The sequence below is a fragment of the Pleurodeles waltl genome, chromosome 3_1 (genome assembly GCF_031143425.1).
Source record: "Pleurodeles waltl isolate 20211129_DDA chromosome 3_1, aPleWal1.hap1.20221129, whole genome shotgun sequence".
NCBI lineage: Eukaryota > Metazoa > Chordata > Amphibia > Caudata > Salamandridae > Pleurodeles > Pleurodeles waltl.
In genome coordinates, this window is record NC_090440.1 from 683,622,278 (window position 1) to 683,634,698 (window position 12,421).

Below are 12,421 nucleotides of genomic sequence, written 5' to 3' on the forward strand. Positions count from 1 at the left end.
CCCTGGACAAGTAGATATTTTAAAAAATTCCACACCCCTGGAGTAGCGAGTGCTTTCTCTTTGCCACACTAATGCAACAGTAGCCCTCCTCTGAGCCCCGCAGAAGGCACGATAAACACACAGGAAAAGAAGCACAACCCCCATGTTGTAAAAGAACACATTTACAATATGGATGGACAAGTCCAGCTTTCTTTCACTGAAATCGTGTGATATTTTCTGCAGGATGGAAGCACCCCCATAGGGACACTTTCTTGAGTTATGAGACTAAGTCCATACCCAACTGCTCGCACATCTTACAAGAACCTACATAAGGCGTGCCACTGCAGCACACTGCAGAAGACGAGGTATCAAAAGGGTATATAGCTTTAGCAAAAGAAAGAAAAAAAAAAAGCAAAACAAAAAACGTACTATACTTACAAATGTGTTTGTATATAGAAAACTTTATTCATTTAAACATCTCAAGAAAAAAGGTCCTCAACTTAAGTGTCATTCAAAAATTTGGCCCAGTTTCAAAACGGAAGTTTTGTATCCATGATTTGGCTTCTTTTTAACTATGTGGTCCAGGACAGCACAGGGAAGGACAAGGCCTTTTACAAAAGACAGTCTTTCATATTAAAACAACTCTGAATACGGCACTGAGCGAATGCAGGAGCTGGACATGAAAGGGCAGGACAGGTAAAGGGGTAGAATCATTCTGAACAGAATTATGAAAACCCCAAAGGTTGTCATCAGCAGCTGAAAGGCAAAGCAAATACAACAACATTCCATCGACTCCCTACTCCAGCAACATGACATACTTTTTTACATCTATTTTTTTACTCGCTACAAATGGCCCAGCTTGCCCCTTTTTCATCCTTCTCATCACGACCACCACAAACAAGAGTATCTTTCTGTTGCACGTGTTGGACAACAGGTTAGTTAACATCACAAATTAAAGGAAGTACCTTTTACTTTTTAAATTTGGAAAAGCAAAATGTCTTTCTGTGGTTAGTGAAATAGGATTTACCTGCTGAAAGTGTAACCATCTGAATGGGGAGGTTCAAAATGGATATATAGGATTATTTTCAAAACCAGATTACTCTGTCCTTCCCAATCCGGTTCTTCCCAACAACACCTAGCCACCAAGTCATATCTAGCAACATAATTTCAATGGGAACCCGTAAACGTAAATTTTGGAGATTAGTTTTAAATCTATGGTTCTAGTAAATGTAGTTTATGTACATTAAAATTCCTTCTGGTTTAGGGGCAGGGCTAATGGGCGAAGTGTCTCGTAATAATAAACAATTACAGAGCATGGTAATCAGGAAACCAAATAATGGTCCACAACCCAGGTGTGTGGGCACCTCAAAGACTGCTTTACTTGGCCTCTGTTTATACAGGTCCCGGTTCAATTTCGTAATAAGCGGTTCACTTTATGGAGTCATTTGTGAAAAGAGGGCAAGGTTGGGTGAGTCCTCTGCCATATGCCCTGGGACCCTTAAAGAGTTTCCATGTGGCTGGCCCACAGCTGTTCAGGAAGCACATCACAACAATCGGGAGGTGGTCATGATCAGGAAGTCCTCGTAGCTGATGCGGATGTTGCCCGCCATAGCGCTGTCCTTCTCCCGAAAGGCATCAGTCATTGTCTGGAGCTGGGTGCAGATCTGAATGAAGCGGTCCAACTGGATAGTGGGATTGGCTGATTGTGTGCAATATCGGACCATCAGGATCTGTGTGAACTGGGGACTCAGATTGTAGCCCATCTGGGAAAGCGCTGAAGGAAGAAGGGAAAAACAACATGTGAGAATGCACACAGGAAACTGGCTAACAGATTTCATGGTGTACAGTAAAAGTTTAATTCTGGAACCAAAGCAACAACCACCTAAACTGGACGACACAGCCTATGCAATAAGAACCGAAGGTCCACTTACAAAGCAGGATGCAGTGTATATCCCCGACACAAGAATATCTTGAAGCATTGCCCCACCCTTTGCCAGAGACGACTTGAAGGGACACTCAAATTAATCTAAAATTAACTCAACTTTGTTTAACAAACCTGCCCTGTCAGCAAAGTATGACCTAGAACCTGGTTCTTACTCGCCCAAGAATACTCCAGAGCTTTCCCCTTCTTGCTTTCTAACACAAGAATACCAAGCATTGTTCTGTTATTCAAGATTGCCCAAACTAATTTCCCTTCTACCAGTAATTTCTTGAAGCAGTGCCCCTGCTTTAAGTTTGTTTGAAGCTATATCTTAAACTCAAAGCCCTGAAGCTATGTCTCCTCCAAGAACGTTGTAAAACATTGCTTGCTCGCCCAAGAATGATTTGAGGAAATTCTCCCTTAACTTAAGAACAACAAAAACAGTGCTCCCTTACATAGGTATGTTCCAAAGCAATTTCTCATTCATCACTGGCAATCCAAGAACTCTCTTAAGCATTATCTATTGCATGGAACAACGTGAATCCTTTACCTTTAACTCATAAACACTTGAAGTACTGCACCTATCAGCTGTGAACATCAAGTATTTCCCTTCTAACTGTTAACCCATGAAAGCCTTGAAGCATTAACCTTCACCCTAGTAGACCTGACCCACTGACTCTCCACCCTCCAAGAATGACGCGAAGGATGCAAGCTGTAGCCGTGAAATAAATGATCTTCCCTATTCAAGTATAACAAAGCATTACTAATCACCGAATAATGCCCTGAAACAATTGACTGCTCACACAATAGTGTCTTGAAAACATTCTCCTCTCACCTAAGAGCACCTTGAAGCACTGCCGCTCACTCAAGAATGACCACAAGCATGTATTTGTTATCCAAGAGCAGCTCGAAACAACACACAAAGATCGCGGGGTGGCACAACAGAATGACTTGGGGAATTCTCAATGGGTAGGGAATATATAAGGATAACTGCAGTGCTGTGAACAACAGGACTTGATTGGAATCTAACCTCAATGTTCTTTCTCTTTTCACTTTAAAGGCATTTGAGAGCCACAGCAACCTACATCATCAGTACAGGTTTTTGAGTACCTACAGTCAACGCACACTCAAACAATATTTGAGAAACACAGAAGACGCCCTAGTCACAATTCTACGAGTTAAGTCGAACACACAATCAATATTGAGTCGGCTTGTACATTAATCTTGTTCCTGCACTATTATTTGGGGAAATTAAGGGCAAAATAGGAGTAGCATCTTGTAGCACTAGAGAGAATAGAATATAGCAAGTTTCATATGCCCAAGATCATTGGCAATGATGGTAAAATGGTCAAATAAAATCCTTATACTAAATGGATTCCATATGGGGTGAAGCGATAAGACTCAAGATTTGAGATGGAAGTCTATTTATTTTACACTACCTTTATGGTTTTCCACCATCTGAATAGAGTACGAGCGTGTGCAATTTGGGTCCAAGGGCTATAGAATTCAACTAGCGGCGAAACTGCAGCTTTCTAGGAGAGTGGTAAAACTAAACGTGACCAAAACTGATCACTGGGACTTTTAGTGGCAAGAAAGGACACGATGAAAGGCCCAAGTGAAGCAATAAAACTAATAGGGCAGATCACAGTCTGACAGAAAAACAAGGAAACAAAGAACGAACAAGACTTAAGTGTAACTTACAGTGATAAGTCTGCATCACAAATAGTCTGGTGGCCATGGGAGAGGGACGGAAGCTAGCAATAAGACATTTCTTGTGATGGAAGAATTGGGATTGCTGCTGTATTATCAAGAATCTACCAATTACAGTAATACCCCACTTAAAGCTGGTTATTTCGTTAGGAAAGGCACTTAAAAAGGAACTAACAAAATATTTAAAAATAAAAAAGGATGCTAAGAATCACTGGTTCCTTCTGGTTGTGAGAATGTCCCAAAGCACTGCTCCATAAACCAAAAATATGCAGACCTGCTGGTCCTTTAGACAATAATGTATTAACGCCCAAAAAGCCAGTAACGCTCTAAAGTAGTTGCTCCATACTCCATACTACATAAATGCCCAAACACATTGCCCCTTTCTTTAACCAAGGAAAAAGGATCTGAAGCACCCAAATACGCACCATCCTCTTAATAGACATGGACACGACACACTAGCCCTTTACCCAAAAATGTCCTGAAAAACTGTCCTCTTAAGCCAAGAAAGAAATTAAGCACTTCACAATGCCCTTAAGCATTGACCATCAATGTAAGAAAGATCAGAATGACTGGCTCCCCTCACCTGAATAACGGCCTGAAGCGTTGCACTTTTCTCACTCAAAACATCGATAGTGTACAACAAGCAATCTACTCATTTTATAGGTCTAAGTCAAAAAAACATTATTTTTGTTATAAAGATTTTCTTTTTCTTACTGAAGATTCCAAACTCCGACAAGAGTTAAGATGTGACATCACAAGCCAATCCTACTATGGATATCACACCAATCAATGGAAAATCATCAAAATGAAACTAAGATGATAAACTTCAGACTGCCTGATTAAAGAAAATCAAATGAAGATAAATGAAACCAAATACAAATTACGATGTGAACTGTACAATAATCTGCAAAATATCCACAACTCATCCAATTTCTCCCACCTCTAACACTCAAAAATTCAGAAGAAAGGAAATGTATTCCAGTGGCATTACCACTGGTCTCAACACCAGCGAAACCTCATGGATTATGTTCACAAATCAGTTACCTGTAGTCAATCACTTTAATCTAAAACACAGCAAACATTTGGGATTTTATAACTATTTTCTTTCTGTACTAAGACAGAAAGAGACACAAACTAGTGCTATTAGGAGTATGAAGACTAGAAACTTTAATGTCTACATTCATTCCCTGGGGCATAAACGCACAAAGCAACTAGTTCTCATATTAGATCACATTATCAATCTTAACGAGAGCATCAACTGGTCTAATTCACTTGCTCCGCATGTGGTAAAAATACATGCCAGATAAAAAGTCTGAAACGTAATGCCTTCTTGTGTGAGCAAGGGCTTCCTCTACAGAGTATACCGCTGATGATGATGACTAATATTTATAGAGTTACATCAAAAACTTCATGCCCCTTATTACCTGCTCTTTCAATCTTCTGTTCAGAATAGGCCTTTTTTTGTGTCTTGCGTTTTACATCTTGAGCAAGGCATGATATTTTCTCAAGGCCTCCCAATATGCCTCTTTCTCTGTCGAGTTATTACGCTTACGCCACATTCTCTCACCTTTTTACGTAGTTTTTTCCTCTGCAGCAAGAGCTTCAGTAAAACAGAGACAGATGCTCTGTTTCTATCAGATTTCCTGGGCTTAGCAGAGGAAAGGAAACAGACTGCCGACTGTATCCAGTTACCAGCCCTGGTTGTAGCTAACTCAAAGTTGCCCACAAGCTTGGGTGTGGTCTCAGAGAGGCCAAAAAAAGCAGTTTGCTGTATTTTGTGGATTTTAATATTCATTCTGATTGAATGAACCACAAACAAGGAGTTGGTATCCTTGTTGGAGGTCATGTCTTCCCTTAATGTGTCCCAATTTATCATCCAGCCAAGTCATGTAGCGGGACATATGATTGATTTATTTTTCTCCCTGCCACATACTGCACATGCACAACCCTCTTCCCCTCCCATGGAATGATCACTGCCTGATTATGTTCAGTTGATCAGCCTCCTCTCAGAAGGCTGCTCTGCTAAGCATGACTCAGGTAGGGTCCTCATTTAGACCCTACAACACAAATAAGCGAACTGATCTGGAATGTTAATCGGAGTTCTGGAGGGGGCAATGAAGGAGAACTAGTCCCAAACTTCTGTCAGCCTAGAGCACAGGTTCTGTATATTTTACCCGAATGATGCTGGTGATCCTGCAATATTGAAATACATTGAGTGTAGAGATTTAGTAATCACACAATCTGCCCTGAGTAAGTAACTTTATTATGATACATTGATATTTATATATTTTCACTTAAATAAACCAAAGGATACAGGCACGTTATAGTTAGGCTCACATTTTAAATGTACAAAACCATAGAAGTTCATCTATTGTAGTTAGAGTTCTATCAAGTAACTATAACTCGCGCTCACGCCATGCACAGTTTTTGTAAAAAATTTTACTGCAAATATTACATTGATATTATCAATGATGTTATCAAAGATGTCCTGAGTCCCGTAATTTGTGGGGTAATTAGCAGTGCATGGCAAGGGTGAGACTTATAGTTATCTTAGGGAACAAGTTATAGTTACTTGAGATAACTAGCTATAACAGATGAATTTTTATGGTTTTGTACATTTAAAATGGGAGCCTAACTATAACGTCCCAGTAACCTTTTGTTTGTTAAGTGAATTGCTATTTTCATTACTATACGTTAATCCAACCACCGCCGTGATTGGCCACAGGCCCTACAGCCAACCCCTATAACCACCCAAACCTGTTTCACACACAGGCTACAGCCAGCCCTGCGACCAACTCCTATAAGTACCCAAGTGAGCGCCACGCAGGTCCTTTGGCTGTGAGCAGTGGAGGTTGGCTGCAGGGCCCTTATAACCACCCAGAGAAAAAAGAATAAGTGCAGAGAGAGAGAGGGGGAGAGAAAGAGGAAGAGAAAGAGGGAGAGAGAGAGCTTTTTCAGGCTTTGATGAAAGATATCTTTAGGTTGAGATATTTTCAGGCAAATTAAAAAAAAATGCATTTGTCAAGAAAGTAGAGCGAGATCACCTTTCAGCATGTACCTTAAATATTTGAAGTAAAAAAAAAAAAAAAAATTGTAATATGGAAATTACCACAGTCCCACCTAAACTAGAACCCACAACCTTTAGTGTGACAGTCTGAGACCTTAACCACTTTGTCACAGGTGACGTTTTAATAATACAAAAAAAGGTCTCAGTACGAGATACCGCTACTTAAACCTACTAGGTGGCAGTCTAATAGCTGTCCCAGTAGGCAATTTCTTTTAAATACAATAGTGGACAGGGTCCTAGCAAGCTCCTGACTTCTGCGGGAGCTGCTTTGCTACTGCAAGCAGGGAACTGATTCAAATAGCAGCTCCCTGCTTGCGGTAGCAATTTTTAAAATCTGTTTCCCTGCACGCAGATGAAAACTCTGCTTTCTGCCAGTGGGAGCTGTTTGACTGACAATTGCCGCTGCCAGAAAGTGGACTTTATTTGCTTTTGCTTGGTGGGAATGGTCAGCTGTCACTGCAATACATTTTTAATAGGCCCCGGGCTGGTTGTGGTCCGAGGGGCACAGAACTGCCCTAGGAGAGGGGCCCGTTTGCCCCTTCCTTAAATATTACATGTCCCAGGACCTGGTCCATCGGGGGCGTCTTAAAAACAAATGCGGGAGCCCATGATTTTTTTTTTTGTTTGTTTTTTTAATTGCCAGCTAATTTGCAATGTCATCGCAGATTCACAGCATTTTTTTAAACTGGTTTTCTTCGCTGTTTTAGCTCTGGGGGGGATCCCTCTGGGACCCCAGATCAGAGCAAAGAGGTCAGGGTGATTCTACCCTGGCCTCTTGTCTTTTTTTTTTTTTTTTACTGTGATCTGCATGTTACACGCACTGTGCTTTAGGCACATTAACAGTCTCCCGTACTTTAGGAGTTAAAACTGAGCAGGTGAAAACTAAGCTCTCTCCTGCAGGTACAATAATCACCATAGTTATAAGGAGATTTATATTATTGTCTGAAAATTGCTGGGCACAAAAGGAACTCTGCAGCAATGCATTGAAGATCCAAAAGAGATTTCAAAATGCGGCACCCCCTCCTTGTCTGTCCCTACCCCGAAGCACCGCCCTAAAGCCGGCACTGCACAGTGGAGGAACAACAAAACGATAACATCACTTATTCTTAGCACTTCCCCACGTGACCAGGCATTAGTGGTGAACAGGAAAATATTGGCATGACCTTATGGCAACATTTTATTAACCTATAAGATTAAGCGTGTGTCAGTTATGCTATTTATTATGCATATTTCACACATGACTAACAATCAATAAGAGAAGTATTCAAAGGAGTTGGGGTTACGTGTCTCATTACATATGTACGCTCAGCAGTTTCATCAGGACTAATACAACCTCTTAATTTGGCCTAGACTCAATGTAGGAGAGAAGGGTCCTCAAAGTTGAAACCTACTTTACTAAACAAGAGTGCTGTTTTATGGCTAGACCAGGGATTTCAAGTTAGGCTTTTTATGCAAAATCACACAAATTACACCATTACGCCACTTCAAGTAATTACATGCCATTCACATTATGCATGAACAACAGAAAGCGGGCAGCTGCTGTTTGCAGGATTTATATCAACGAGTCCTCTTGCCAAAAACCGACGCAAGGACATTTCACACTTAAAGTGCAGAATGATGAAATTGCATTTTGTATCATTATGCATAATTCTTTGAATTTCACATACGCCTGGTTATGACACCGATCTCAACCCCACTGAGATGTCATCCTAATGGCTCTGAAAAAGCTCTGTAAACCTGTTGTGGTACTGGAGTCTTTTCCAGCCTCACTTCCTCCCCATCCCTTTGCTTTGTCCTAGCCACATCAACCTACCATACAACCGTGCCAGACCCAGCCTGATGACCTACCATGTTTTTTAAGTCTGGCCTACAGGCAGCTTTAGCAGTCCTGCCAAACTCATGTATTCAAAAAATTAATAGATAAAAAACATGCACATATGCATTTATATTAGGGATTGAGTCATGAACATTCTGCTTCCACCCACCACAACATGGATGAAGACGCAATGACTAAGCCTACGTCAGCCATTTACTATTTTAACCTGTGAAGTGGCTTCATTTAGCCTCTTCACATGTGCACCACAGCCTAAAAAGAAGTGCACTTCTGTACCAGGGCTCTTGTGCCAATACGATGCTTAAGCGTTTTCCTTTCTATACTTTTTTATTTTGAGTTATACTTGTGTTTAAACTAAGAAGCTGGAAGTGCATTAACTTTAGTTGAATGCAATTCTACCTTTAGATTGACTTGCTGCAGAGTTGTAGGGCCCACCCACTTCCAAAGAGCGGAATAACTCCATACCGTGATTTTTATCTAAATAATACTACATGAAGCCGTAGTGGTTTCATGTTTTTAGGGCCTTAACATGCCGAAGTATGTTTTAACTATGTCTGCCAACTTCCTTTGTACAAATAGGAATTGTATTTCCTGATAGGAGCATTAAAACCAAAAAGTGTGTCTATACTTGTTCTAAGTACAACTGCATGCAAAAAGGAACAAATACTGTTTTATGAAAATTATATGCTACAGTTATTTTGTAATTAAATTTCTTATTGGAAGCATATAGCTGCCTCGTTTAAGGAGCTGAACATTTTTTTTTCTTTTGTTTTTATTTGTAGCAGATGATGGCAATAAAATGTATATAAACAAAAATAACCATAACACCAGCTTGCTTTTCCAGACCTTTTGGCTTTGCCAATGCTCATTTATGTTCACTGCCAGCCAAAGAGTACCATACATGCTCAAAGCTTAAATATGTGATTCTGTGTTGCTGGTTGTCATGACTAGTTCCCATCCAGTAACAGTGCCTCTCTTATATTGGAAGTGTGCTTGAAAATACCGATAGAAGAGAAAAAAAGCGAACTTCCAAAGTGACAGCAACTACTTAATAAAAATGAAAAAATATGAATGACTCAGCTTCGCTTTTAAAAGCAGCCAGCACAGGTAATTATTGTTAAATCCTCTGGAATCTCACTATTACTAGTGCTGGGGTGGGGGAGGGATCATCCAGAGTTTCGCTGAATGGAACAACGCCGTTAATCCGCAAATGTCCTGTTTGCCAAAATTGTATCTTCAAGCCTTACTCAGAGGAGAAAGAACTCCTGCAGCTGAAGATGGTAGACGACCCGTCAGTATTTATGGTGCACCTCAAGATACACAAGTTCCTGCCTGTGTTCATCATAAAAGGCATGTTAACAGAGAAAACCAATAGACATACATGCAGGAAGAAAAAACTGTACACACGCTGGGGTCATTGTTTTTGTCATTTTCGGATACTAACATTCACTTTGGGATTTTGTCTCTGAAAAAGGAAAAATAACAATAAATGGGTCTGCCACATCGGGAGATCCACTGTCAGAGATCTATGCCAGACAGGCGGGCATCTTTGAATATGCTTGGCAGTCTCTATCAAGGTTGAAGGCAAAGACCTTCATCCGCCTGATGTGCTGATAGGCAGTATCTAAATGACTCAAAAGTCATCAGAGTTTATCTCGACCAAGTGACTGTGCAAGCTATATCCAATGGACTCACGCCTGTCGTCCTATCAAATACACAAAAGCAAAAAGTCATGTTGGCCTTACTGGGAGTATGGGCTTGATTGAAAGTTCTACAGTTTGGTTAATTTCAAATTTTCATAACGTGGAAACAATCTGACATCATCATAGTAGTATCTGATAAAAAAATAAGGAATCCACCTGAATAAGTATGCTATAATCTTGCTTGAGCACAGCGATGCGTATAATTCAACATGTACAGGAGCATGATCCCCCAGTATAAGAAAATAGAGCAAATCATGCTTATGGAGTTTTCTAACAAAGAAACTATATTGCCTCTTATTTGGAAAAGTCAATTTGATGTCCTTTAATAATTAAAACAGTGTGTATTTATAAAGCACATGTTCATCTGGATGCCCGTTATCACAATGCAACACATCTTTACATTGGGTGAAGAGGCAGATTTATACGCAGTGTTCTACTATAATGATGGATTTAAATAGGACATCATCTGCCTAGAGGGGTCGCTTCTTCATAAGGACGGAATCACGCTGATTTAATTAATGAAGATGTTTGTACACTGCAAGAATCATGTAATATATCTCTCCTTCAAGGGTATTCCTGGTTTTCAAGAGATGGTGGAACAAAAGGTGGAATTAGGGTTTCTTTACCAGTAAACTTGAAAAGCAACTACATAAAAATCTATTTTATTAATTGCTCTAAGTATTTAACAAATAGTTTTGATTCTGATTTGAGAAATATTCACAGGATGGCCAATCCCATGTACCGTAATATGGAGCCCATTTTTTTAATGAAAGAATATTGTCTGCCTTCAATGTCACTAGAGTCAAGATCATTAAACATTAATGTGAAAGGAGTTTATTAATCCTTTTCACAGAATAATACCTCGAAACTGGGAATTTAAAAAGCTAATGGGCAATGAAGAGATCTGACAAAACAAAATCAACTGACATAGATTGTTACTCCCCTTTAATGACCATTGCGTAGAGATACGGAATTCTAGAATTTTTCAAGTTTAGATTTGAAGTTTCAATATTGACATGCCCTTGTAAGGGGTCAGAATATAAACTTGCTCTTCATTTAAGAAATATTATCACAGGACCAAATTACCCTCATGTAAATTAACACCAGGAATCAGTTTAGAATCTTCCTCCAGAAGGTTTGTCCAGAATCAATTTAAAGGGCTGTCCCAACATATGCAGGCAGTTTCCTAAGGACCTATTAAAATGAAGCATATGGAAGACGCTGGTGGGTTCTCACTAAAACGCATGCTAAACTTGCCTTTCAGAAAGGGCAAAGAAAGCACAATTTTCTTAACCACTAGTTTGAGGGGAAAAACTATCAAGCTGAGAGTAAAGGAGCTCTTCAAAATGAAAGATGCTAGTGCCTTGATAAAACATTCTGGAGCTCACTTGGCCTCACGGATTAGTAGTAAATCCTTTGAAGTACATCAAGTTCTTTGAAGTACATCAGAATATCACACCTCGGTAAACTACACTCCTAGGAAACTAGTGAAAGCCACAAAGAAATGAATGCTGAAGTAGTTGCCTGAAACACCTGGCTTAGAATGTCCTGCAGGAACTAGGGAGTACTTTTTTGGTTTTAGGATGACTGCATTACTATGAAAACCAGCACAGGCACAGCCAACAGGTTTCACCTATGCGGGATCCCTTAGCTTTGTCAATTTTTTTGTTGCACAGCAACACGTATGAAAGTAAAATAAAAAATAAAAACTCTGACCATGCCAGAACACTATTTTTTTATTTCTTTTTTTACTATCAACCATGGTGCTGTACAACATGCCTAAAAACAAATATTGATAGGCAAGCGCTATTTGGGTTGCCAATGTCTTTTTTTCTGTGGCGGAGGAGTGTGGGGGGACTGGAAGCAACAAGGGTGGAAGTGTGGGAGGCTGTAGGACTAGGTAAGCAACAACAGGTAGGGGGTGACAGAAGGGGGGGGGTCATTGATGGATATTACATGTCAAGCAACAATGGGCAAGGGGGGACTGGGAAAGGAACAATGGACAAGCAACAAACTGAATGCAATAATGGGGAGGGGTGTAATGAGGGACTGAGCAAACAAGACGGGCAAGTAACAATGGGCAAGTAATGAGGTGGGATGGGAGAACAAGAAACAATAAAGACGACAGGGGAAGAGGAAAAAACAAAAAAGTACCTCAATCCTTCGAGAGTAGCAGAAAGACACTAATCAAAAAGGAAGCAATCAGT

At 40.1% G+C, this 12,421-nt stretch overlaps 1 protein-coding gene across 1 annotated transcript in view; it reads right to left on the minus strand.

Moving 5' to 3' along the window:
* Nucleotides 1–424: 424 nt before the first annotated feature.
* PEF1 (penta-EF-hand domain containing 1) overlaps nucleotides 425–12,421 on the minus strand; it is a 79,751-nt gene continuing 67,754 nt past the window's right edge. The window contains exon 6 of the mRNA XM_069223292.1: nucleotides 425–1,753. Coding sequence (XP_069079393.1) covers nucleotides 1,524–1,753 — 230 coding nt within the window. The 3' untranslated portion in view covers nucleotides 425–1,523. The remainder of the gene's footprint in view (nucleotides 1,754–12,421) is intronic.